This window comes from Coloeus monedula, assembly GCF_965178545.1.
Source record: "Coloeus monedula genome assembly, chromosome: 2".
NCBI classification, from domain to species: domain Eukaryota; kingdom Metazoa; phylum Chordata; class Aves; order Passeriformes; family Corvidae; genus Coloeus; species Coloeus monedula.
In genome coordinates this window covers 95,213,987-95,241,197 of record NC_138782.1, presented here as the reverse complement: position 1 = coordinate 95,241,197, position 27,211 = coordinate 95,213,987, and the positions used below count along the sequence as shown (strand labels likewise).

General features: G+C 39.2%; 1 protein-coding gene across 1 annotated transcript; it reads left to right on the top strand.

Moving 5' to 3' along the window:
• GFRAL (GDNF family receptor alpha like) lies at positions 1 to 26,476 on the top strand (the record flags this gene model as incomplete). Its single annotated transcript, XM_082302598.1, has 10 exons — positions 1 to 22; positions 3,193 to 3,327; positions 10,018 to 10,176; positions 11,673 to 12,110; positions 12,803 to 12,859; positions 13,486 to 13,813; positions 16,481 to 16,740; positions 19,767 to 19,865; positions 25,294 to 25,375; positions 26,389 to 26,476. 10 exons carry the CDS (start codon positions 1 to 3, stop codon positions 26,474 to 26,476), a joined length of 1,668 nt encoding a protein of 555 aa, XP_082158724.1.
• Positions 26,477 to 27,211: the final 735 nt, after the last annotated feature.

Below are 27,211 nucleotides of genomic sequence, written 5' to 3'. Positions count from 1 at the left end.
ATGGCCGCGCTCCTCGGCAGCGGTAAGTGCGGCGGGGCGGGGGAGCTCCAGCCGCGCCGGGACCCTCCCGCGCCCCCCGGCCGCTCCCCTCCTCACGGCGCCTTCTCCCGGGGCTCTCCGGGCGGGGCGCAGGTGCCCGGCGGGGTTCGCGGCGGCGGCTCGGCCCCGCGGCTCGGGCAGCTCCGGGAGCGCCCCGCAGCAGGGGCTGGGGCCGGGCGGCGGGAAGGAGTGGGAGCGGCGGGGACACCCCCGGCTGGGACGCCTTGTCTGAGTGAGCAGCCACTTGTTTGCTGGCTGGGGAGCGCTGGGTGCTGGCAGTGCTGCACAAAGGGCTGCTGACACTTTGGGTTTGAGTGGAGGAAAAGGGAAAATCAACAAAGCTGGCACAGAAGGATTTGGTACGGGAGAGTAGGATGGGTCAAGTATGTTTTCATTTCTGTTACTCTCCTTTTCTACTCACTACATACTGTATACACGCTGCTTCTCTCTAACTCCCCGCTACTCCAAACTTATATTCCTGTGTTAAAAGTATTCTGTAGGTAGTTCTGCCCCAGGTTTTGTTAGAATAAAGTTGTCATTTATCACTTTTCAACTATATTCAAAGTCTATTCAGCTGTAGTTTGCCATTTTGCCTTAGGAGCCAGTTATCTCGCTGCCCTTGACATTGGATGGAAACCTTAGCTTGGTTTCCCAATATTCATTATTACTTATTTACATTACTTTAAGATTGCAAAATTGGGAAATGTAATTCCTCCATTCCTCAGTTCCCAATCTTCAAAGTGAAGGTGCTAAAATGTTCCTTTTTTCCTTGCTTTTGACTTTCCTTGCTTTTGACCAAATTCTACACAGAAGCAAGAATTTTACACCTACTCAGTGAATCAGTAGACTCTTGCATAAAAGTACAGACATCTGTAGAAATTTAAATGTGTGTCTTCGTGTCAATATGGATCCCTCTAAAAGTTTTTGCTACTAGCTCTTAGATGCCCTGAACTCTTCTGTGTAAAAATCACATTGTATTACAAACATTAGAAATAAATAATTAAAGTGAGTGACTGTAGTAATAACTATCAATTTAAGCAATTGTATAAGCTACAGTGCCCTGGATTCTAAAATCGTGTAGGACAGTTTGTTTCATGTAGGCTTCTGGCAGTGTACCCCCTCTGTACTGGTAAGGAAGCAAAGACCCATCCATAATATGTCATTAGACCTAAAGAAGTCCTTTCTTAGGCTGAATTGCCTTCAATCATAGATTATGCTGCTCAGCTCTTTATTTTGCAAAAACATCATGTCCTTTTTTGTGGGCATTTTCCAGGTAGGTTCAAAATAAGCAACAGTGGGAAATACTCCTTAAAAAGTAACAGGAAGGCTGTGCAGTCAGTCCTGTTTTGACTGTCTCAGCCACTGCTCCTTGAAAACTGTGTGAACAGGAGGAAGACAGCACAGAGTCTTTGTGCTGTGAATCCTAGTCAGATGTGTAAATTTTCTGTTGTGTTAGAATCTACAAAATAGGTAAATGGTCATCCAGCAAAATACCCTTTCTTAATGAGTTTGTGGGTTTATAATTTTGTATTGTTTTATATATACAGTCATTTTCACCTGTAAGGTATTTGACAACTTTTTTTCTCTGTCATCTGACTAAATAGAGAGTAATTTCACAATAAGGAAGACCTTTTGGAGACAGTCCCAGAACTAAAATGTTGTTATAATAAACCAAAATTGTCCTTATGGATAGCACCAGCTGCACATTCCTCAATTTCAAGAGGTAGGAGCTGTTTCTATCAATATGTCTTCGAGGCTGATGAACAGACACAGCCTAAGAGTGTTTCAGGCTGGAACTCACTGAAATCACCACCTGCACAGATCTGAGAACTGCTGGGAATATGCACAACTGAGGAAGGATTAGCACCAGCTATAATAAGCACGTGTGGCCTCTTCTTTGTCTCATAGGCACACTAGATGCTGTTGCACCTGTCAGTTAAAAAGTGTTAAATATTGCTTCATATTTATCGACATGTATTCAAAAAGTGTTCCCTACAGCAGCACTGTTATATCACAGGTAAATAATTTCCAGAAGGGATGGCATCACCTCTCATCAGTAGTGGCTCTTTTAAGATTATCAAGAGGGATGTTTGATATATAATTTTTTTATTCTAAAATGTATAATTGGAAAAATTTAATTTCCTTGGATAGGGTCTGGCCAAATCCTGAAGCAAAATTTCCTGGCTCTTGCACATGATGTTTAAGTGACTAAACAATGCTGGAAACTACTCAAATTCCATATGAACTCTTACCTGAACATGAGGGGGGGAAAAAAAGATATTTTGTCTGGAAGATGCTGTGTCCTTCACCAACTAAAGAAAACACTCATATCAGGTGTTCATCAGGTAGTTTGATAAGGCCTGAAATCAGTGACTGAAACTTAATTTTATAGAAAATAAAGACACATAATTACAAATTAGAGGTTGTCTTACCATGGGAATGTTAATGAAAGAGCTAAACCTCAGCTGATTTATCTTTTCTTAGCAAGGCAATTTAATTTTCTACTGATAAGTCACAGGAAGCTGCTTTAAAATTTTTTACCTTGAAACCTCCAGAATTTTTTTATGTAATTAACAGGCTCAATGCACTCAGGAAGGCAGATAAAGACATAAATGTGGGGGTTGCTTTCAAGAAATGATGCATCTGTGAAGTAAAAATAAAGAGGGTGAAGAGTATTGTATTTATAATATAAAATCACAATTATTATCTAACAGTTGTATACTTGTCAAATCTCTTTCACACAGTCTCTTCATAGGAATTACTATATAGCCTAGCTTAGTGAGATTTCATATGAATAAAATGCTGTTTTCTCTGAATTTTATCCTGTCTTCCTTTCTGTAATTTATTATGTATCTCAGAACTGCAGCAATTTCTATATATCTATGCATTGATGTCATATATAGCTATGGTTGATGTTATAATACTGGGGTAAAACCAATGCAAAATATGCCACACTGAAACTTTGAACATTTAAATTTAATTTTCCAGTTGCAAAACTGAGGAAAAGCTTTGTTCTGCTAAAAATTAATTCAATAGAAAATTTGAATCTATAGAAAAACTATATTAAATTGTATTTTTACAATCTAAGTGTAAAGGAAGAAGGTCAGTACAGTATCTACTGCATTAAATAGTCATTATATTCTGTTTTTACAGTGTTGTTCATTTACTTCACATGTATATCTACTGTCCAGACTGCTGACTGTCTGCACTTGAGGGAGCAATGTATAAATGCTGCAAACGGATGTGAGAGCGTCTGGAATGTGGTTGAAGATGCCTGCAATATTTCAGGTGATTCTGTATGGTGTACATGGCTTTATTTTGAATTGCTTTGAATTTGTATGGTTGCATAATCATAGTTCATTACATATATGCTGTGGTAACTAAATGAAGGTGGTGAGATTTAAAAGAGAAAAATTGTGGCAAAAGACAGTCAGCTTCTGAAATCCTTTACAATGGCCAATGCCACTTTTAGTAACAGTCATACTGTCTTCAAGAAAGTGATAAATGAAATTTCTGCACTATGAACAAAGTCAGAGCCTGAACCAACTCAAGAAGTCTAAATTCAGCAGAAATCAGCCTCTTGTGGGATCCTGTTAAATAAAGCCAGCATTTGGCTGGAAAAGAAGTTCCAACCTTGTTTTACACAATCTGGAGGAGTTGATCTGCCCCCTCCCTGGCAGTGCTTAAGGGCAGGTTGGATGGGGCTTTGAGCAGCCTGGTCTGGTGGAAGGTGTCCGTGCCCATGGCAGAGGGGTTGGATCTACATGATCTTTAAGGTTCCTTCCAACCTAAGCCGTTCTATAGTCTGTATTTATTCAGTGAATAGTACCAACACATCACACTGATTCACTTGCAGAGGGTGGTGGTATGATAAAGTGCACGTTATGACATGACTAAGCTCCCTTGAATTGTTAAACAGATTCTCATGTAAATGAAAGCAGAAAATTAGTCTGTTTATTGCACTTCCAGTAGCTGGTGCTTCACTTCCAAATAATCAATGTTTTAAGTAGGGAAAGACCAGGTATTATAAGTTTGACCTGAAATTTATCTTAATCTCTGTGATTATTCAAATGAAAATATTCCTTTCCCTGAAAACATCTTGTCTTCTTGAACAAATCTTGGGTGTCATTCACCACCTCTTTCTTAAAATCCCTCCAAGACTTCGCTGTTAAATGATGAGAATCCACTTTCCAGGCGCTGTGAATATGGAAGGGAGAAGAAGAGTGGCTCTATAGTCTGCTAGTGTCATTAGGCCAAGCTAGTATTGACACCTTTGTTGATTGATAAGTATCAAGTGATCTGCAACTACATCATCACTAGCAAATGATAAGGGCCAGGGACTATTTTCTGATTGCGTTTACCTGTCATGGGGCAGTGTGTAGTGGTAAGTCAGTGTTATCTACGTCTCCGTGGAAATCTCCCTTCTTCTTACTATGACATTATTTGAACAGAACAAGCTGTGTTGTGGTGCCATAATCTGTTCTGAGCCTCAGCTGCAGCAGATTTGACAAAGTGAATGTTCCTCTGTCTTGGTGTCAGGACCCAGTCTGACCTGTGGGGGAAGCCAGGCAGCAGAAGTTGCTTGGCTTCATGGTCAATAAGCCATTGCTAAAACATTCACCTGCAGTGTGGGCTACCTGAATGAATGCCTCTGTCTGTCTGTTGCATACATTTGATGTCTCAAATATCCCATGTCACAAGGCAATATTTAAAATAACTAGAGCAGAAAATTCTCTGAGGGGTCTTTCTTAGTGTGTCCTTTTCCAGATACTTATCTACTTTGCATAGAATGGCTGAATACTTTTAAGAACAGATGGAGTAAATGAAAAATACATGATAATTTAACAGTTGCAGCAGTCCCCAAAGCAACTGGGCTTCAGCCCATGTTCTGTTGATCTGTTAAATATTTCATGTGAGGTGAAACAGTCTCAAAAGATATGGCTACTGTTTGGAAAAAAAAAAATACTGGAATATGCAGTACTTTCTGGCTCAAGTGACCTAAAGATGAGCTCTCTAGAACCAAAACAGAACAAGCTGAATTTGCTTCTCTCATATAATTCATGAGGACATTAGCACCAAGACTACTTGCCACAAAGATCAGTATTTGTGCTGTAGCCTATTAATCTGGATACCCTGCAGCCAAATGAAGTGGGCCAGCATTATTACTTCTGTGGTTCCCCCTTTGGATGTACCTTGTGCTATAATATGACGTTTCTCTCTCTTATTGTCCTATGTACTTATTTACTGATATTAATGATATTTGTAACTGGGCCAGAGAAACCTTCCAAAAATAATTATTCTTGTGATTGCTTGTTTGGATTTGCATCTGTATGTTTCCTTAGGATAATAGCTCTTGGCAAGGACTCTCCAGCATTGCAGAGCACTCAGATATTGTGTCGGGTCTAGGACAAATTATGCTAAATGTGCTTATTAGGTACCATGATCCCAGAGCATGTAAATCCAGTCAGACAGCTGACGGTACCTCTCAAACAGCCCACAGAAACAGTAATAGAAAATCTACCAGTAGCATCCTTAGTAGGAATCAATTAGTAGGAGTAATGTCTGTCATGTGCAGGTCTAGAAACATCATGGATGAGCTGTAGGAATGGAAAAGGTCCTTTGAGCACAAACACGCTATTCGGAGGCAATAGACAATGGGGGAAATATTTGTTTTGTTAGATTCTTTATGCAAAACCTAACTACAAATTGTAATTACACTCCTTCTTTGGGATATGAGTTCAACAACTCAGTCCCTCAGACTGTAACCTCAAAGTTAAATGTGTACATTCTGAAGACCTCCGTCTTTTGCTCTTCAGTGCGGGTCTGGGAACACTCTCCAAACTACTGCCTAAGTCACTCCTCTTCTGTCAAACTTTCCATCACTGCCTCCCCACTACTAGCATTTCCAGAGTCTCAGACATAGTCTTCTGAGTCCTCTTCTATAGCCTTCTTCCATCCACCTCTGTGGCCAAAATATGGTGGAAAGAAAAAACAGGGTGTGAAAATGTCTATGAATCATCTTCCAGGTCAGGATAGAAAAGATAGAAATATTAAATTTTGATGGAATAAGATTTTTCCCTTTGAAAAGGTCAAAAGAGTTTCAGCACTGCAGAATGGAGATTTTAAGATTTGGGCTTTTATGGTTTGTTTGCGGGATTGGTTTTTGTTTGTTTGTTTTCCTTCTGTTTTTTCACTGAAAAAACAAAGACATTTACGAGCTCTGATTTAACCATAAGTACAAATCGTCTTAATTTTTCTGAATGGGAAGCAGCTGTCTTCAAAAGGAAAAAAAAATCAATTCATATCACTTAAATTTTAAGGAATCACATTTTGAATTAGATTTGGATGAGTTTACTTTTCTTAGAATAACAGAATCACTGAGGTTGGGAGGATCTCTAGAGATCTATCCAGACTGTGGTCTCACCACTGCTAGACAGGAAGACCCCAGATTTTTCTCTGCTGTCTTCAAATTCAGTTCCCACTGAGACAACTGAACAGCTGACTAAGCAAAAAAAGAGATTATCACTCTGGAAATGTCAGCTTCTACTCTGTCATGCTTCTCTCTGTGGTCTTGTGTACATGAATTATGTACCTATAAATAAATCAAATTATAAATAATTGCTGCCAAACATCAGGTCAAGAGAGCATTTTTTTTTTGTAAATGCCTTGGAAGCATATGTATAAGATAAAATATATTACCTAGAACTAATCTCTGGTAAAGCAACAGTAATTGAAAACCAGTAATAAAATATTTTCTGCTGTTCATCACAGCTGAATCAATACCATGTACAAACAGACCACTACTGATAATAGGCTATTTCTACACAGTCTTCAAGAAGCCATGCAAGGGAGCCCCATAAATCTGATGTGATGCTTCCTGATTCTGTCTATGCCCTTTGCATGTCCATAGCCCCACAACCTGCCCCCCAGCCCTGCCTGTCAGGTGCTGACTCAGCACAGTGCACTCACAGAACATCCCTGGGGGGCCACTGAATGCAGCCCCTGACCCCTGGCCATGACTTGTCAGTGTCATGAAGATAGGTGAGTTAAGTGAGGCTGGGGTATGGGGTTTTATTCTAGTTCCACTCACCTCCACTCTTGAAGTGTACTCTGGACCTTGAAGAAGACAGTCATAAATTTTGTGAATAAGCTGTTGATCCTGATCTTTGTTGCTCTTTTTCTACCACTGGAATATATTCTCCTTAAATTCTTTTATTATCCCTTAGTTGATAAAATATGGAGTAGAATATCCACACACTCATCTTCATGGTCCATGTCACCACATTCTTTCTGACTTATTTTTATGGTCAGGGAGTATCCTATGTCTGTGACCTTCAATAGATCTCCTGAGCTCCTTGTGTACTGGAACTGTGAGGGCTAATGGTCGGAGGTCATGCTCTACTTCTGAAAAAGCAGAAGGATAGTTGAAGATGGGGTTGGAGTAATATGGGCAATCCCAGCCACCATCACCTCCTTCCTTGCTGACACAAGAAGTGGAGTGGGAGCAGAAGCTGGGAAGTGCAGCTCTTGCTGGCCCGTGACATTCCTCTCCAGTAGTGTATTTTTTGATATACTCCCCAAGCCCTCCTTAGTCAGCAACAGCAACTGGAGAAAGGATAATGCAGAGACTGTTTGAAAAAGGGGGGTCAGGACAGGGATGTGAAGTCTGGAATAGCTGATTCTCATTCCTTCAGGGACAGGCAAAATGCACTGTTTCCTCTTGCAGAGCTTTGCCTCAATTGCCTTCCACTGCTATTTGTATCAACCACATATAAGTGATTTTAAAACTCTGATCTCATCAAAGTTTGCCCATGGCTGGGGACACATGACTTCTTCTCGCTTCGCAGTTTTACTGGAGCGCACCGTCTCTGCTGCTCCACACCAGTGGGGAAGCAGCAAGGCAGGAAGCCAGACAGCACCATTCACAGGGCAGAGACATCAGCCTATGTGCTCAGTAGACTAAAAGCAGTCCTCATGCTGCCCTGTGACCTGCCTGGGTCTTGTGAGCCACATACTGCTTCTCTTACGTATTGTGAGACATTTAATATCTGTGAGGTAAGGAGAGGAATTGTGCTGGTTTGGGGACCTACACACCTGTTTTGACAAGGTAGATCATGGCTTTCGCAAAATAAAGCTTTCCTAAATTATATTGAACTGCTTCTCCGGTAACATTCTTAAGTAATGTGTAACTTTCTTAAGCAATAATAAATCATAGAATCATAGAATGTTAAGGGTTGGAAGGGACCTTAAAGATCATCTAGTCCCAATGCCCCTGCCATGAGCAGGGACACCTCCCACTAGACCAGGTTGCTCAAGGCCTTATCCAGCCTGGCTTTGAACATTGCCAGGGATGGGGCATTCACAGCCTCCCTGGGCAACCTGTGCCAGTGCCTCATCACCTTAAATTTCTTCTTAATACCCAGCCTAAATTTCCCCTCTTTCAATTTTTACCCACTACTCCTTGTTCTGTCACTACAGTTCCTGATAGAGAGTCCCTGTCTGGCTTCTCTGTAGGCCCCTTCCGATGCTAGAAGGTTGGTGTGAGGTCTCCACACAACCTTCTCTTCTCCAGGCTGAACAGTCCCAGTTTTCTCAGTCTGGACTTGCTGGAACAGTTCCATGTCCTTCTTATGCTGAGGCCACCGGAACTGGATGCAGCACTGCAGGTGGGGTCTCATGAGAGCAGAGTAGAGGTGTAGAATCACCTTCTTCAACCTGCTGGCCACACTGCTTTTAAGGCAGCCCAGGACACACATGGTTTTGAGGGTTGTGAGCACTCACTGTCAGTTCATGATGGGTTTTCCATCAACCTTCACACCCAAGTCTAACTCTGCAGGGCTGCTCTCTATCCCTTCTCCACCCAGCTAGCAGATGTGTCTGAGATTGCCATGACCTAAGTGCAGGACCTTGCACTTTGCTTCATTGAACATTGCAAGGTTTGCACTGGCCCACTTCTCAAGCCTGTCAAAGTCCCTCTGGTGGCATCCCTTCCCTCCAACATGCCAGCTGCATGACACAGCTTGGTGTCATCAGCAAATTTGCTGAGGATGCACTCAATCCCACTATCATCATAATAATAATATTTTTGAAAAACTTTTAGGTCATAAAGTAGATGATTGATTGATGTACCTTTGTACCACAAACTAGTACATGTTCTTTATTTTCACTGCACATACAAGGAAAATATGACCTGACATCCGGTGTGTGTTTGTCACTGAGTCCGAGTGCACATGCAAACAGACTTGAAACTGGGCCAGCAAACTAAGGTTTCTGCACATTTATTTTTTTATTTTAACTTCTCCCTCATTTTTATTATAAAAACCCTAAAAAATCAGACTATTCTTGGACTACTTTGAATTTGTTGTCGTTCTCAAACTTAGGCAGTGAAGTTGTTCTGTAGGGTAGCAGTTCAAGGGAATATCCAAGTGGCGTTTGTAGGCTCACACGATCCTCACATGAGTACAGAATCTGACCCAGTGCTGGCATCTCCTCAGTGTGGGGTTATCATCACCATTATCACAGGGCTGGGTTTGCCCTCTGTGTCCTGTCTCTCACTCCATTCCATGGCAATGCCTTAGCCTGCACTGTGTGTTCCTGTCCCTGTACCAGGCACTTCATTTCTACTACACAGGACCAAGATAAGTCTCTCAGTTCAGGTTGTGTCCCTTCCACCCCTGGGCACCCTTTTAGTTTGGTCTCAGTGCCTTACCTGCCTAAAACAAAAGACATGAATTTAAGGTTTTATGTACTTTGTAAATGAGAGCAGATATTCTGGCAATGGATCAGATCAAATAAAAGAAGGCAATATTGTATCCACAATTTTATATTACTTTGAATATTATTTAAAATTTGTAAAATGTGACAAACCATCTTCTCTTGGCAAAGCATATTATGTTTGTGCTTCAGTTGAATTGTTTTATGTAACCATATCCCTTAAGCATTAATAAACATTAATGAAATTACAATTTTAATGATGAGTTCTAGGTAATAGATGCAAGGCAGAAGACACTGTTGGATGTAATAGAATAATCCAGGTCCTGGCTGACGAATACCCAGAATTCAAAAACTGTGCCTGCACTACAGACAATATCTGTAGCATCACAACTTTGCTTGGGAAACAGTGCGGCATTAGGAAAGGTAATTAACGTAAAGTTTTAATTATGAAGACCAAACCCAGTAATTCCGTAACCACCATTTTAAGTGGATTCAAGTTTCTTTGCATTTCCTTAAGTCTGATAAATGCCCCAAAAAAATTAGTTTTGTCTTTTCTATGATATTCACATTCCAGCATGCAAATGAAAGAAATGCCACAAACAAAAGCAATAAAATGCACGTGAGAAAGTCAGATGGTTTCTAACGCTCTTGTTGAATCCACTGAAAAGCAAGAGTGAATACATAGTGTGTGTTGAGGCCTACTCATTTCCCTTGGAGGTTTGAGAGCCACTGGATCTAGGTTGCGTGTATAGAGAAACATATCCAGTACCTTATAAATGGGATCGGGAGTGAATGGGGATGCACAGTGGTGCAGTTGTGTCACACAGTTGCAGGAGGGCCTTCACTACATCTAGGAGAGATTACTGTATGTGGGAAATAGTTACCACCTTCATAAAGCTGTACATAGTACGTACAATGCATCTTTTAAAAATTCTGTTTAATCAATGGGCCCAGCTCCACTCAATCTATTTTTTATTTTTCTGAGAACTCTAATCCCTGCAGAAAACCTATCTTTGTAATTGAGAATTACTTGGTACCATGCAGAAATTGCAGTTTCTGGTCCGAAGCCTCCTGGCATAATGATTAGCAAAGCTGACACAAGAGAGGTAAAATTAGCCAGTGAATGAGAGTGTGCAAAGTGAGTTTCAAAGCTGATTCCTGGCCAGTGCTGGCATCTCTGCTGGCATCAAACAGCATTCATCATACAGTACTAGAATATATGGCCGTATTGCAGAGGAAGTAATAACATCCTGGTCTGCCCCAAACTCCTTGCTCCAAACAAGAAGGATGGGTATCTAAAACCTGATGTTGATGTCATTGGAACAACTGCTTTTGCTTCTAGCAAAATGACATAATTTTATATTTTTTTGCCAACTGAGATTACATTTCTCTTCAGTACAGAAAGAAGTTTGGATGGACTTACACTAAGGTTGAGTTTACCTGCAAAGGATAGCATATGGTGTTGGTAGACACTTTTCAGGTGTAATTCTCCCTGTCTAACTTAAATTACTATTTTATGTAATCAATCAACCGTCTTCTGGAATTGTCATTCTCTCTTTAAAAATTATGCATTCTCTTAAGATGATAATCCATGATATGTCCAAGCTGTAGGTGGTTAAAATTATGTGAAGTTAAACTCTTTATGCAGTAATTTTAATGAGGATTTTTTACTAGTTTTGCAGCTGAACTGTTAGAGTGGATTGTACTATACAGCCAACAGCAGACAGTAAGTTGAGGAAGATTTGTTAGTCTGTAAGACTGTGAAACTATTACGTGTTTACACACAGCTCAGAATTAAACTAGGGCTGTTTCATTCAGTGTAATGCATTAAGACAAGTACCCTTTTCCTGAGTTTTTGTGCTGTGATGATGATCCATCGTCCATTTGATTTATAACTCTGTTTGTACCTATTTCTACAGACTATGTGGAGTCTTTCCCAAGGTCAGACACTGAACTGAGCATTAGGCAACGCAGAAACCCTCAAGAGCAAAGGCGCTCTGAAGAACTGGAGATCGACTGCAGCCTTGCCAAGCAGCGCTGCCGAGAGGAGCCTCAGTGCTCTGCCGTGTACAGGAGCTTCCAGCGGGCGTGCCAGGCAGCTGCAGCCAAGTGCAGGTTCCCCATGCCTGGAAAGTGTTTGTTAGCCTGGAGACAGCTGAGGAAAACAGTTCTGGGAAAGTGCTCATGCTCAGAGCCACTTCAGATGAGATGCATTAAAATATGGAAGGGAATATTTGACAACCCTTGTTTACAATACTCTCAGGAGAGCCAAGCCTCAGCAGCAAGTGAAAATGACTACAGTGATGATGACTATAATGCTGATGTTGATGGTGAGAAAAATCCAGTCACTGACACAGGTTAGTGCTATTCCAGCAGTCTGAATGCTTTCATACATAACAGGACTGTGCACAGTCTGTGAAAAAGCTTTTCTTGCCCACTTGTAATTCAACATCGAAAAAATGATCATTTTAGGAGGTTTATTTATAAATAAATTCACAGTCTGACAGAAAACGATAGCCTGAGTGCAAGTACTATTGTTCTTCAGTACATTAATTTGATACAACCTGATCCAAATCAGTCGGTTTTAGTTTTTCACTATAACTAGAAACAGTGTAAGACCAATAAAAATAATTTTCTAATAGCAAGAGTTGTCTGCTTGCCTTGACTTTAGATCATGACAAGCAGTTAGTTGAAAACTGGTCCACCGATAAACACATTAAGGCCTCTGGCTTTTATTTATTCACAAGAAACCTGACTTTATAATGTACTGAGAAGCTCTAAAAAACTCTTCTTGAGTTCATTGGATCTATAATTATGTAAAAATGTTAGCAGCAGCCTTTGAGAAACTATGCTTTGGCCCCAAAACTTATGAATATATGTAATAGTGGGTTTAGAAATTGTTAATGGGTTCTATTTGGTCAAGCTAATTTGTTTTATTCTTGTTTATTTTTACTACAGGCACTATGCCAGCAAGACAGCCAATCCTTTAAAGTGAAAATCTAAGACATTATTTATCACTTATGTCTGTATCTGTATCTTTTTCTTCTAGACGATATTAGTACAGAAACAAAATTACAATGGGGCTTATCTGCTCTCTCCAAACAAGGTAAGTCTGAATTTACTTATGAATACTTATGAAAAATAATCTTAGCTCAGTTTTTGGACAGTGTACAATGTACCTCCAGATAAAAACGAATATTTTTCATTCAAATAAATGATCAGAGAGTTAATAGATCCAACATATTTTCAGTTAAGGTACTGCGTAGAGAAGAATCCAAAAATGTAACAGGTAACAATCAGGTAATGTAAATGTAAACCAGGTTAACAGTCATGATCCTGTTAAATTTACAGAGGCAAATCTTATCTAATCATTTTAGGGTCAGAATTTTCTAGATATTTTCGGAAGGTTTATTTCACAGTCTAGAAATATTTAAACTGATGTTAAAAGCACAAAAATGCCATTTATATTCTCTTCTTCATTACTTATTACATAGCCTAGCATAAGGAGATTTCAGCAGTTTCAGGAGGGTTGCTTATGAGGGCCAAGCAGGTGCAAGACAGAAGTGTGAAGGTTACTCAGTAGGCTTAAAAGAAGCAATGCTGGAAGAGCTGGATCAGAGTTTTGGGAGTCAAGCTTGATTTACTGGGAATGTTGTAGACAGCATGCCTACCAGTCATCACTTGAAAAAAATTTTCTTGCAATTTTATTTTAAAAACTGTTATTCTTTTTAGTGTACACAACAAACAGAAGCTGTTTGGATGTGAACAGGGAGTGTGTTGAAGATGAAGTGTGTAACAAACAGTTGTCCCTGTACCTTAAAGTTTGCTTAGTAAATAAGAAGTGTGACATGGAAGGATGTCAAGCAGCTATAAGGTTCTTCTATCGAAACATGCCTTTTGAAGTTGCCCAAATGATGATATTTTGTGACTGTATCCATCATGATGAATCCTGCCACAAAGCCAAGGAACTTCTCCATGGCAAGCCCTGTGCAGTTACTGCAGTTCCACCCCCATCATGTCTGAATGTAATCCACATGTGTGAAGAGAATGAATTGTGCAGGTGAGTAGAAGTATTTTGTCGAGTAAAGTGAATAATGATTTGGTGAAACCATTTTTATATATACTCTATATCTCATCTATAACAAAATTATTTTCTGCACTATATCTGCTTTGTTTGACATCTTCACAGATGTTTGCATCAGCTGTGGTAATTCCAGACGTAATTCTACGAGTAAACTGAAATGATTAATTTTCAGAAGGGTCTTGAATCTAATGTGGGCTTTTCTTACGCCTGTATTATGACACTTAACACCATTTATGCTGGACAAACTCTGTTATTGCATCTTTTCATAACCACTTTCTTCAGATAACACCTGCCTGTCTGCACCTTTGCCCTCTAGCATTTTGCCCAAGTTGTGCAGCAGACCAGACAAAGTTTGTTTGGTTAACGTAATTACCTTTCGAGGGCAGAGTCTGACCCTTTGTACCCAACAGCCATGCAACCACCTTGACCTGTTCAAAAAACTTTAGTCTTGTCCTCTTCGTCTCAAGGATACTTTCAAAAAGCTTTCAAAAAGCTGGCCTGAAACATACACAGACCATCAAACTCAGAAAGGATAATGCCTTCTCAAAGTTTCGTTTTATATTTGTAAAACATGCAACAGGATTACCCATGTTTGTAGCTCAACTTAATTGCCACCTTTTATGGATGGTCAGTTGGCCCACTTTGGTTTTCAGTGTAGTCAGCTTGTGAATTGGATCTGAATTTTACCTCAAAGCTGTGCTCAAATTAACCTTCGGTCAACAAACCACAAGGTCAGGAGATGATTTTGGTTTTGTGCAGATTATTCAGATTGATGTCAGTGAGAATGGACAAAGAACTGGGCTACAAATGTATGTCCATACATGTATAGGCATGTAATTTCATAATAGAAAAGTGCTGAATTCCCCATCATTCTGGGAACATTAATGTTTCCTGGCACTGACAATAAGTGCATAAAATTACCAAAATTAGTCTGTGAATTATGGCTAGTCACATCCATAAATCAGGAGGTGAATAAAAATACTTCCATTAGAACAGAGGTGGCATCTGCTTTGAAACCTTTGCTTGGTAATGAAAATATTTGCAGAAATTTTCTAGCCAGTATTGCAACAGTCCATGCTTTTCCATGTGATATGCTTGTAGCTACTACACAATATCAAGAGCAAATTAATAACCTATTTCTATGATTAAGGAAGAATATTTTAATACCTTAATGTTGTATTAACCTATATATTGTACAATATAAAAGACTTTACCTTTATCATCCCCTAAGATTTAATGTGATAGATTTGCTTTTAATTAATATCCACATATTTTTTAGTTAATTTATAATGGATATTTTCTATTGTCATATACAGTGCATTGAAGGCCAATTTTATTCCATCCTAACAGCAAATAAATGGAAATAATTTGAGATTATTGAACTGGGAAACAAGTTAATTCTTCATGTAATTCTTCATGTAATTTCTGCTATCAGTTTGTCTTTAAGTTGAACTGAATTACTTCTACTTTTTCCTGAGCCTTGGACATCTTGTATTTTGTTAGCATTCGGCAGGGCTGAGGGGTTGACATTGGATGCTGATTAGTTAATGTAAAATAAGTTGAATGTTTATTCTTCCTTCACACTGCTGAAAAACTGATCCACTGGGACGGCCCCTGGTGTGGTTTCATTGTGGTGGCTGGTCTGATTCCTCTATTCACTTTTCTTCTCTGAGTATCTGAGACTGTTGGAATTCACACTGTTTTTTACTGGACTCTGGAAAAATCTCCGCAGGTGCTGATTAGAAGTGCAGTTGCTTTTTCTCAAAATCAGAGCAGAATTTCTGTCAGCCATCTCTGAATATTGCCATTTTTAAGGCCTAAGTGGTACCTTGGAATTACACTCTCTTTTAGTGGTGTTCCTTAAATCCCCTTTTATGAAATCACAATTGTAGTTGTTTGTTGGGAAAGATGAAACAGGAAAGCCTTATAAATATGATTGCCTGACAAAAGATTTTGGGAATATGAAAACTATAAGCGACATCGAAATGAAAGCCACCTTTGAGATACCAAGTCTTAGTTACTGAACAACTGGAAAACAATGGTATGGCCGACTGAATGTAATCCCCTCTTGATTGAACAATACCCTCTGCTTGCAGGCAGGTCCAAGGGTCAGAGCAGACCCTACTAGCTCAGCAGAAGGGGTCCAAAGAGTAGTTTTTAGGAGTTAAGATGTAACACTCTATGGTAATATAAGAACTCTTATAGGCTGTATGTAAATGCTATAGGATTTGTATCTTGTATTAGATTGGTTAGTGACAATTAGAATATTCAGTACAGAAGATGATTTATTGTATTGTAACCAGGACTTCAGACACCTTTTTACCACACTTCTTTTACTACACTTCTTACTATACACTCTTACTGTAGACTCTTACTATTCTCTCTTTGCTTACCCGCTTACTCTCTTGCTCTCTTGGGCCTGCTCAGAGCTGCCAGCTGCAGCTCTAAGCAGTGCCCCTGTACCCACGCCCTTTGCAATAAACCGCATGTTCCAAGATCTGACTACAGAGATCTCTCGTCACCACCCGTCTCCAACCCGTCCCCGACCATCCGACCGTCCCGACCGAACCCCCCCTGCTCCTACAGTTGTTAAAATGTCATTGCATACTTCTTTTTTTTTAACTTTTTTTTTTCCCCTACCAGGAAAAAGTATGTAACTTTTCAGTCAAAGTGTTGGAGACATGTGACAAAAAAATGCTATGAGGATGAAGCTTGTCTTGAAACTTTAATCAAAGATGACATGCCCTGTTCTGCCAACGCTGATTGCAAAGCAGCCTACATCAGCAACTGGGGCACGATGCTGCACATGGAGTGCACCTGCCAGAATCTGCCTCCCCTGGAGCAGCCTTTGTGCGAGCTCTTCCACCACATGCTGCACAGCAAATCCTGCTTCAGTGACCTACGTGAGTAACACATACAGCTTTACAGAATAATTAGTTTTAAAGAGAATTAAGATGCTAATTTACACCAAATCTTTACTACATCTTTGCTACCACTGGTTGCAGCAAGATCTATAGCTGTGGGTTTTTTAAAATCCAAATCAAAGTACAAACTGTGTTGTAGTGCTATTGTCACAAAACTGGACATACAGTTTTCTTCCTCTGCTTTGGAGAAAAAATTTATTACAGTAGTAAACCAATGAAATTGACTACATGTCTCATTACTTGAATTTTCTGAAATAAAGAAATAATTTCTGGAGTCTACATCAATACGCAGATTTAAAAAGTCCAAAGGCTTCCTGTCATTGGCCTAATGTTGTACTTTTATACATTGTTTCTGCAAATAATATGATGTAGCACTTTGTTTTTCTTTCTTTTCTTCTTGGAGTCTAAATATTAGTAAGCCTTACACATATTTAGCAACAGACTTCATTCCACAAACAATAACTTCAATTATTTAAGTAGGATGTTAAATAGGAATGAAGGCTTTAGGATTTTGTCTTAAGTAAAAGCACTAGGTGTAATTCAGGTAGGTAGGTACTTTCTCAGAACCAGTAATGGCTTTCATGTGCTTAATCAGCTACTTATTTTTGTTAAATATACATGTCCTTGCCAAGCCTTTGGTTAAGAGAATTGTTAATGCAATTAATGGCAATATGGGAGCAAATATTAGTGTTCTAGTCGGAATCTGCAATGTGCTTTCAAAGCAAACCTCCTGTTTGTCCCCACTTACTGTGTCATGGGTCACATCACAGGGTGGTTCTCTGTCAAAGGGTGGGTCCTGGTCTCCTGCAGCATAAAACTGAACCTAAAGGTTCATCTGCAGCCTCTGCAGTGCTCCAGCTGCATGCAGACATCTGGTCCATCAACCACATCAAAGACCAAAGTATTCTCTTCTCTTCAAATCTCTGATCTATCACACCAACTATTTTGCAATATAAATCCTCTTAGGATATGTTACTCACTAGTGCATCATGCCCTATGCCAGTTACCTTCTACATGTATACTCTACAGTTATATACATTCTTAAACTAACTTGGGAGAGCAAACAATATCTAAAGATTTCAATGAAAAGAAATGGCTCTTTCATAGTTTTATCTGATGGACTGTATTTTGAAAACATAGGGATTGTGTGCATGCATTTCATTGAATAAAGTAGCTACTCTTTTAGTTCTAGCAACCAAAATGGTACCAATGATAAGGGTGTAATTTTTTTTCGTGTCACTCGAAGGCTACTCAAAAATTAAAATCAAGTTGCTGAAACACTGCTCTTAATTTAGTTAATCACTATTCAAATCCAGACTCCGAGGAAATACTAAAAATTGTATAACTCCCCTGGACAAGGATAATGGAACACTCTTAGAGTTGAGATTTCTAGCAGTGATTTTGCTGATGAATATTATTTACTTGTTTGCTTTATGGCTGAATTTAATGGTCCGAATGAGTGAACACATCATCGTGTTAGTTATTTCTTAACCTACAAAAGAAAAAGATGATCCTCATGTCTGAATAATCAAATAATTGCTGACGAGCTTTTGCCATTCCCTGAAGCAGTCTCAGGATAAAATGGTTTGAGGGCTTTTGTGATTGAAACTTCCCTAACCTAATTGGGACTAAAGAAGAGAAGCTTTTGTTGCTTATGTGGTGCAACAATTTCCTGGCAGTTAAGCAAAAAGAATTTGGGGATCCAGAGCCTTTGGTTGATCAGTACCTGCTCTACAGAACACTTGCAGGTTATTGTTAATATTGCTTTTTTTTTTTTGTCTAGATGCCAGTTGTAATGTAGCTAAACTGATGATGGTGATGATTATGGGTTTTATTATAAGGCATGTTTTTAATGCCATTCTCTGCGTGGCAGTTCAGAGATGTGGAGTGACTACTCTGTTGCAGCACCCACCCAGGCCCATCTGCTGACTTATCCCTCTGGCCTGCTGGTGATCTTTGGCTGACTTCCACTCTTACAATGGCAATGACCTTTCTGAATAGGCAAATACCCAGAATTTGGAAAAGGGATCTTTGCCTCCAGAACTGGTGTGAACAGACCCACAAGCAGTGTTTACACCATCGCATCTTCCTACTCTTGCATGGCGCTGCCTTTGCTACAAGTGTTTGCTCTCGAGGCTGTGCTCAGAGGATTGCATTTGCTGCAGACTCAGTAAAAGGCAAGAACTGTGACTGCTGCTGTATGAAGCAGAAGGACAGTGTGGATCATTGCCATTGTAGGATCAGTGTCTCAACAGGAATAAGCAAAAATGTCGGTGAGGAGACATTTTGGGTCTCACAGAAAAAAACCAAATTACAGGTAGGTTTAGTCCATTGTTATTTGGACAATAACAATGGACTGTTCTAGGCTGCAGATTATATGCCTTTCTTATATTGTTTTCATTACAAAAGAATAAAAATTTCATGTCTTGCCATTCATGTGTGTGACCAGATGTACCCTTGTATGGTTTAGCCTCCTGCTCTGTAATCTATGCTACTTAAGTGAACCTTCTGTTTTTCATTTCAACAGAAGATGTGTATTTTCAGATATATTAATGAAATTATGCCCACTAAGAGGACAGGCCTTTGTGAAAAAAATTGTTGAGGTCTAGCAATGCAGTTGGAGAATAAACTCTGCCTTGTGGAAATTACTTCAGACTACTACCCTTCTCTCCACTTCTGTATTGGTTTGGTGGACCCAATTCTTTTGGTGGGCCTATTTTTAAAACAGTTTATGTGAAAAGAGAATTTAAGCTGTTTTGTGACAGAGAATATTTTCAAAGCATGCTTGTCACCCACAAGAAAAACTACAGGGGAGGTTTAACTGAGATGGAAAAGGAAGAACTCTTTTGCACTCATTCAATTTGTTCATCAAGTATCAGTAAACAGTATTTTTAAATACCTCCCTTTATAAATTCTGTGGCTGTTAGCAAAATACCAAAAAATATTCACTTGTATAATTATTTTCAAGTAATATTTTGAATAGATATTTTCTTTCCAATATTCAGGTCGAATTTCTATTCAGAAGAAAGGTTTTCACTGGGTAAATACAGAAATGCCAGGTGAAAAGAATTCCGGAGCACAGCTCCATTCTTCTGCAATTAATGGTGAGTTTGGGCAAGTCACTCCATGATTTCCACAGAACTACTCTTGAAATATCCCTCATGTAGGATAGAAAAGACCAAAGGTTGGGTCCCTCAGGTGGTTTCAGGCAGGTGAGCTTGACCTGTTGCTCCTCCATTCAGTCTGGATATCTCCCTACCTGTTTGGCTTAGCTTATATATCCACAAAATAAAGTTAATCAGACTGAACCAATTACTCTGATAAATGGTTTTGAAATAGATGTCTCACAATCACTGTATTATAATTGGGGAAAATTAGGTTATTAAGCCTGCCAGAGCCTGACTCTCTGTACAGTCATTAGAGAGTAGTAGTCATAATGTGTAATACAATTATTAGCTTTGATGTCACACCTACTTCTATCTCTCTTAGCTTTCTGTAGTAGTTACAGCAACAAAATTAGAAGCCACAGTAAGTGGTGGTCTGAGAAGGGGCTTGTGTTACACTCCATCAGACTCTACCTTCTCATGCAACAGAAGGGCACACAGTATCCCATGGGCTGAAGAGCTGCAGCTTCTTTTATTTCCATGCATTAAAATTAAGAAATTAAGCAACATAAGGTTAAAGGATATTGAATTAATATACAAATGTTTTCATTGCTGAAATAATACTATTTTATATTTCCTTTTGAGGGGCCCAGTTACAGAGTGAGAACACTAAAGAGCTTAATGCACAGATACCACCTCTAATGAGAATGACCTGTTCTACCTTGTGCAGGGCAGATTACAATTCTCCAGACATTACTACAAATTATTTCCCAGAACTGTTCATACAGAACACTTTCAACTGTGAAAAAAATAATTCAATCTCTGCATGCAATAGAAAATGAAGTGACTTCTAACCTCTCCATCCTTCAACTATTGCTGAAGTGGGCAACCTCGGAAGTATAAAAATGGATTAAGGGAATGGGATTCCTGAGAGCTGTATGTGCACAATTAAGCATTTGGCTGTAGCGTTAGCATTAAAATTACTTAAGAATCATGCATGTCATCCAAGTGCTCTGTGTAGCCAGAGAAGAAAGTCAGGGACCCTCTAAGGAAGAGTAGTCCAATCTTTTTGGACTGCATTTCTGAAAGTATTGACTTCTCCTTGCCAATTACAGAGGGAGCCTGAATCCCTAGTTGGAGCAAGACTCTAGTGGTTAAATAATGCAAGTCATAATACAAGAAATACTACACTAAGTGAGAAAATGCAAAATGTAAGATACTTCACCCTTGTGACTAGTTCTAACTGCAGATCCTTTCAGTGGGTAAAATGCATTATAAATTTAACTCAGAGATTCAGATAAATATTTGCAAGAAGCAGCCTGCATCCAGTTAATTCTGTTCACATTGAAGTCTGAATACTTTCCAAAAACCTCTCCTTGAAGTCTTAACAGAACTTTGGATGGCCTTAGAATAAAAAGAATGCTGAGCAGCCTAAACCATACAATAAAATATTCTTTCTCTTGTAGCTGTCATGTACATTAGATGGGAACTCTTAAGCCATAAAAGTCTCATAGAAAGCCAGGTCAAGAGGAAGAATTTGATTCAGGATATCTGCCTGATGGTAAAAACCATACTGCATATTGTTTCATAAATCCCACTGCCAAAAATCTAACCCAGTGTCCTAGATTCATATGCTAATAAATGTGCATTACTCAGGCTGCAAGGGGAGTTACTGTCTTCACAAAATATTTCTCTTTAATGAAATCAAATCCCAAGAAGAATTCAGGGCACAGAGGCAAAACAGTTAAGTTGTCAAATATAGCTTTTCACATGTGTGAAGACTTTTGAAGACATTTTCTTCTTGGCTATTTTCTTCTTGAAAAACCTGAGATAAAATCTGCTGATGTCTCTACATTAAAATCTCAGAAGAATCCTTTACTTAGTTTGTCATTGAAAGATACACGGAACTCTTTCACTAGATGAAATGAATGGCCATCTATGGATGAACATGCTCAGAAGAAACTCAGTATGTCTTCAGCTTTTTCTTAGTTTTATACTCTAAAATATAGCTTACTGTTCAAAAAACCAGTTAATTTCTCTATTTTATTCAGCAGCATTGCAGGTCATCCCATTGGATAAGTTTGCTTTAATAGAAGGAGTCTTTCACAATAAATAATAAATCTAAACAGATATACATATATTCAAATATATTTGCAAATAAATAGAACTATGGAAGTTGAAATATTATTCCAGCTTTTGGTGTAAAAATGTGATACCAGGATTATGTAAAAATCTTGACTGGATTTAAACACATTCACAATCTCAGGAGGGAACAGGCCCACAGAGTCATCTGTGGGCTGATACAACTCTGTTATCAAGATGTGATGTGGGCAGAGTCAGAACCATATAAAAGTTAATGAGACTTTTCCTGTAAGCTTAGATGGGGCCAGAATTTGATCTCATTCTGGAAACAATATCAAAAAGTGATAAATAAAATTTGTCCAAACTTCTAATATGTGTACCTAATTTTGCATTTTCAGCTTGGTTTTGACTTTATCCTATGCAAATTACATCAATGACTTTACAGAACCACATAATTGAAAAGATTGCTTCCTGCACTTTAATTTGAAAAATGGTTCGTGTGGGAAGATAAGGATTTACTTTCATCAGCATGGAACTTTGGAGCTAAGTTGTGGGGTTTTTACGGAAGAGAAAGATAGAAATACTTACCTTGTTCTTGTGAGATACAATAAAATTGGGCTTGACCCAAAACTGTTGAAAATTGTAGTTTTATATATTTCCTACTGAGGAGTTTTGCAGTTCTGAGTATTTAGATAAATAATTGGCAGGGTTTATCTGTAAGTATACCAGAACTGAGATTAATTCAGCTTCAGTGACTTGAATTTGTGAGGTGTCAAACACTGTCAGTCTGACAGGTTTATAAATGTAGAAGAAAGCCTGTGACAAGCTGCAGGTAGCCAAGAAGCCTCTGAGCCCAAGCTGGGATTAGTCTGTCCGATGAATCTGCGCTCGGTGTACGTAAGCAGGCGGCTCTGCAGTAGAGTGTAACCCCACCCGTGGTTCCAGCTGCCGGCTCCAGCTGAGCTCCCGCTCCCCCTCCGCAAGGCCCGCAGCCGGGAGTGTCTGTGTGTCTGCAGACCGCCCCCGGCAGTACCCACAGCCCTGCCGGCGGGTCCCTGCGGTCTGCAGCTCATCCTGCAAAGGGCAAGACAGGCTTCCTGCAGCCCTGGTGGCCCTGCTCCACACCTGCCCTGGGGTGAGAAGGCCCAGGAGCCTCTCATAGCCGCTGGCCACCTCTGTGGCACAGGGCAGCCCTGCCAGCGCCTCACAGCCCTGCGGAAATGCCGGCTCTCGCTTGTGTCCGTTCGGTCTCTGCACTCCTTACTCGTTCAAGTGGTTAAACCACAAAAAATATATATAAAATGCATTATCAGCTTTTCAGCCACTAAACTTTGCCCTGTCCTAGCCTTACAAATTTCCTCACTTCTCAGCAGGTGTAAGACAATACATGGTTTCTAGCATGATCCCATCACTGAAATCCCTCTTTGTTCCCAATAGAACTGAATCAACATCTCTTTTACCAGCAGTTCATCAAAAACGTGGCATTTTTTTCAGATTTTGTCAAAAAAACAGAAAAAAATTATTTCACTTCATCATTTCAAAGTGTTTTGTTTGATTGAAATGAAGCACCTTTCAGAAATTTTATAAGAAAAAGATCATCATGCTCTGCTGAAAGTTTATTAGCCCATTTTTAAACATCCATGACTGTAATTATAATATAGAATTTGTTAGATACAATATTTTTTGTGGTGACGTACTTTAAAAGTTTCCATTTGCCTAAAATATGTGTGAAAGTCACTTTCCACTTCAAAAAAGTAAGAAACTGTTACCCATACAACTGCTCCTTCACTTGTAAAAAGTTTTCAAAGGTAGCTGCATGTACAATTAAGATTCAGAAACTGAAAAAAATGCCTACAAATCACTCTTTTGCTAAAACCCATCATCTTAAAGAAATGTTGTAACTTGAGAGCTAGGCCAGCTGCTGATGTAGTTTTTAATATATGTTATTAGCGGTCCTTCTCTAAGATAGGCCTCACCCCTCTTTCTTCAAATATTCACCATATTAAGTTTCTTTCGGTAGGTTACTGGATTAAATGGAATGTTCATTCCATTTGTGCAAACTGTGGTGGTTTGATCATTGCTTTCATTTCCTTATATTGGAAAACTTGAACTTGGGATAGTTTTTTGAGAAAAGTGAGGACCCTCCTACAAGGAAAGCCAGGCAGGTCCAACCCCCTGCTCAGCTCATTTTTTTCCTTGCTGTGGAACACATATTCACTCTTTGCCCAGGGCTCCTCCAGCATCCATACCACCTGTGCTTGTATTACATGACACTCTACACCTGCTGCATATATGCAGTGTACACAGAAATGCTTCATTTAGGGTTTGTGTGTGCATATACACAACACATGGAACATACTGTAACTGATACCTTACTCAGAGACCAGAAATAGCCTCATTGACTCATCACTGAGTCCAGGAATCCATCTCTTCCTTAGTGAATGTTCCATTGGTTACATAAGATAGAGAAGCTCGGGAGCAGCTAAGGCCCTCTGCATTTGAATTCCTATATAAACAAAACTTAATTGACTGTATGAAGATGACAGAATCAGTGCAACCGGAAAGTCACAGGACGGTCTTGTGTTTTATGCTTGTGGCTCTGCATTTGTGCCTTCTTGTCATCTAACTTCCACACCTCTCCATCCCATGTCCTGGGCTTACATTAACACTCTCAACTGTAACATTTCCTCCAGAATATGTGATCAAAAGCAATAGATTTTCAGGAAAAATAAGTTGCTCCTCATTTGGAAAAGAAAATTTGAAACAGCTCCCAGTTTTTCAACAGTTGGAATTTTTAGCACATAAGCCACCTAAGTGACTTTTTGGTGAGAAGCCTAACAGAAAGAGGAAACTCTATGGGAATGGGGCCCAGAAAAACAGTGTTAGATCCCATTTTACATTAATTTGATTCTAGGTGAAGTATTGCTCCACACTGTAATTACTGTAAGATGTGAAACTGGAAAATAAGTCTAGTAGATAAGAGCCAAGTCTGCTCTGATACACAGAATAAAATTAACATTTTAAAATCAATAGGGAGAATACTCCAAAACAAAAATCATGGTAACAAGCTGTTCCCCTGAAGCAGAGTGAAAGGTACTGCTACACATATGAAGCACGATTGGAACTGGTATTTACTAAAAGAAAATTACTTAGTATCACATAGCAAAGGAAGAGTTATTCCTACCACTGACATACATCTAGGTCTTTTTCCTCCTTTTAATTAATTTTGTCAAAATTGATAGCTAATTTAGTTTACATATGTATGCTTTCCAACACAGATCTCAAATCTGATTCTTATTACTAAAAAAGTAAATGATTAATTTCTGTTTTCTGTTTTTATTTATAGGTGAAACTGTCTACATTATTGCTTACTCCTCCTGCATAGCTCTCATCCTAGGAATAGTCCTGTTGACCCTCCTAAAGATCAGGTAATTTGATAGGGATATTAATCACTGGTTCTAGGAAATTGAAGAAACAGAAAATAAAACGTTTTGACTTAGTTAAAAGGTGGACATTGTGATTGTCTTTAAAAACAGTCCAGCATGTCCCAGTGATGGAAAGAACTGACATTGTGGGTGTCAGCAGGGAAGAGTGAAATATGATATGTATCTACAATGCCCTCCATTCATGCAGAGATCCCAGGCTTTGGGAGGTTTCATTTCCTGTCCCATGGCAGGGGAAGGTGAAATCTGAATTCAGAAATTCTGTGAGACTGTGTTCCTAGCCCCATAGCAGGCAGTGGTAATGCAAAAAGGAAATGAGAATATTCAGCATTATAACGTATTTAGAAACCAAATCATGAATGCTGCTATTGTAGTTAATATTCTTGCCAAATGCCATTTTTGCTCATAGGAGTCTTTAAACAACATCCACCATCCCTGCCATCCTTTCCTTCTCCCCCCTCTCTCCCTCCCTCCATATGAGAAACTGCCCATACACCAATGCTTGGTAAGAAAACAAAAATGTGCATTCACTTAGTTAAATGAACATGGCCTTTTCTTAAATGATACATTTTCTTGGACCAAATTAAATGGCCAGATTTCAAGAATTACGCTGTCAGATGATAGGTAACAGAGCATGATGTAGCAGGAGCTATATATAGTGGGAGGGATATTGAGTCAAATTGCATTATTAAATTCCGAGGCAGATCAAAGAGGAATCATAGAAAAATGCAAAAGGCAAGTCAAGGATATATGGGAACAGAGGCTTTCTCTTTAGGTTTGCAGTTACAGAAATATCAGCATATGAAGAAAATTCAGATTTAAAGAATACAGAAGATGGAAGAAAGAGCAATGCATTAATAACAATGAAGGGGATTATTTTATACCACAGTGTTCATCATAAAAAGAGGGGAATTTTGCCACTGATTTCAATTAAGCCAAAGTTCAAACCAAAAGCTGTATAGTTTATTGTTACATAAATGCACATTCTTTGTTTTCAGAGCCTGCAGAACAAAATACGAGTCAAGAAGTCCCTCGCCAGATCATTCTTCTGAAACATTTATGGCCCATTATAAAAGTCACAGATGAACTACTCTGTTGCTTATGCTTTTCAAGGCTATTCCTGAGCGCCAGCCTGTTGTACATATGCGATAATAAAATATATATTAAAAAAACACTATAAATTATGGAATTTTGTAGTTAAGCATACAAAATATTTTTATATTTATTAGCTTATTTTAAACCTTTCACAAGCTGAAAAAGGGGTAAAAAAAAGGTAAAACTGTGCTCTCTCTTATTTGTGTAGATTGCCAGATCTCTCCTGAGCTGCACAATTCCTACTTTTTTAGCTGCACATGACACTGGTATAAATGCTGTATCAACAGTGGCAATCTTTGAAGCCCACCCTTCTGATCTCAACTCATCTGGAAGAAATAAAAAAAATCCACTCAGAAACATTTTAGAGACCTGATAAAGAGCACAAATGTGGCAGTTTTGTATAGCAGGCTCCCAGGTACCAAGTACCTGATGCAGTTATTTGTCAAGCAGCAGTCACAGATAAGCTGCCTGTAGTTTGATGGTAGAGCACTTGTAGGGTAGGAGGAGATCAGGATTACAACCCCTTTCAGAACTAAAATTACTATCTGCTTTGTCTCCAAAATGCTGTTGCCAAAACTGTTTTTAATTTCTCCCCCAATATGTTTCTAAAAGAAATGAATGAGGTTTGCCACTTTGAATACAATAACTTTAGAAAGAATTTTTTGGTCTGAATGCCCAGTGGAGAAAGTCACTTGCTTGGGTCTGAAGTGCCTGCGTCTCAAGAGA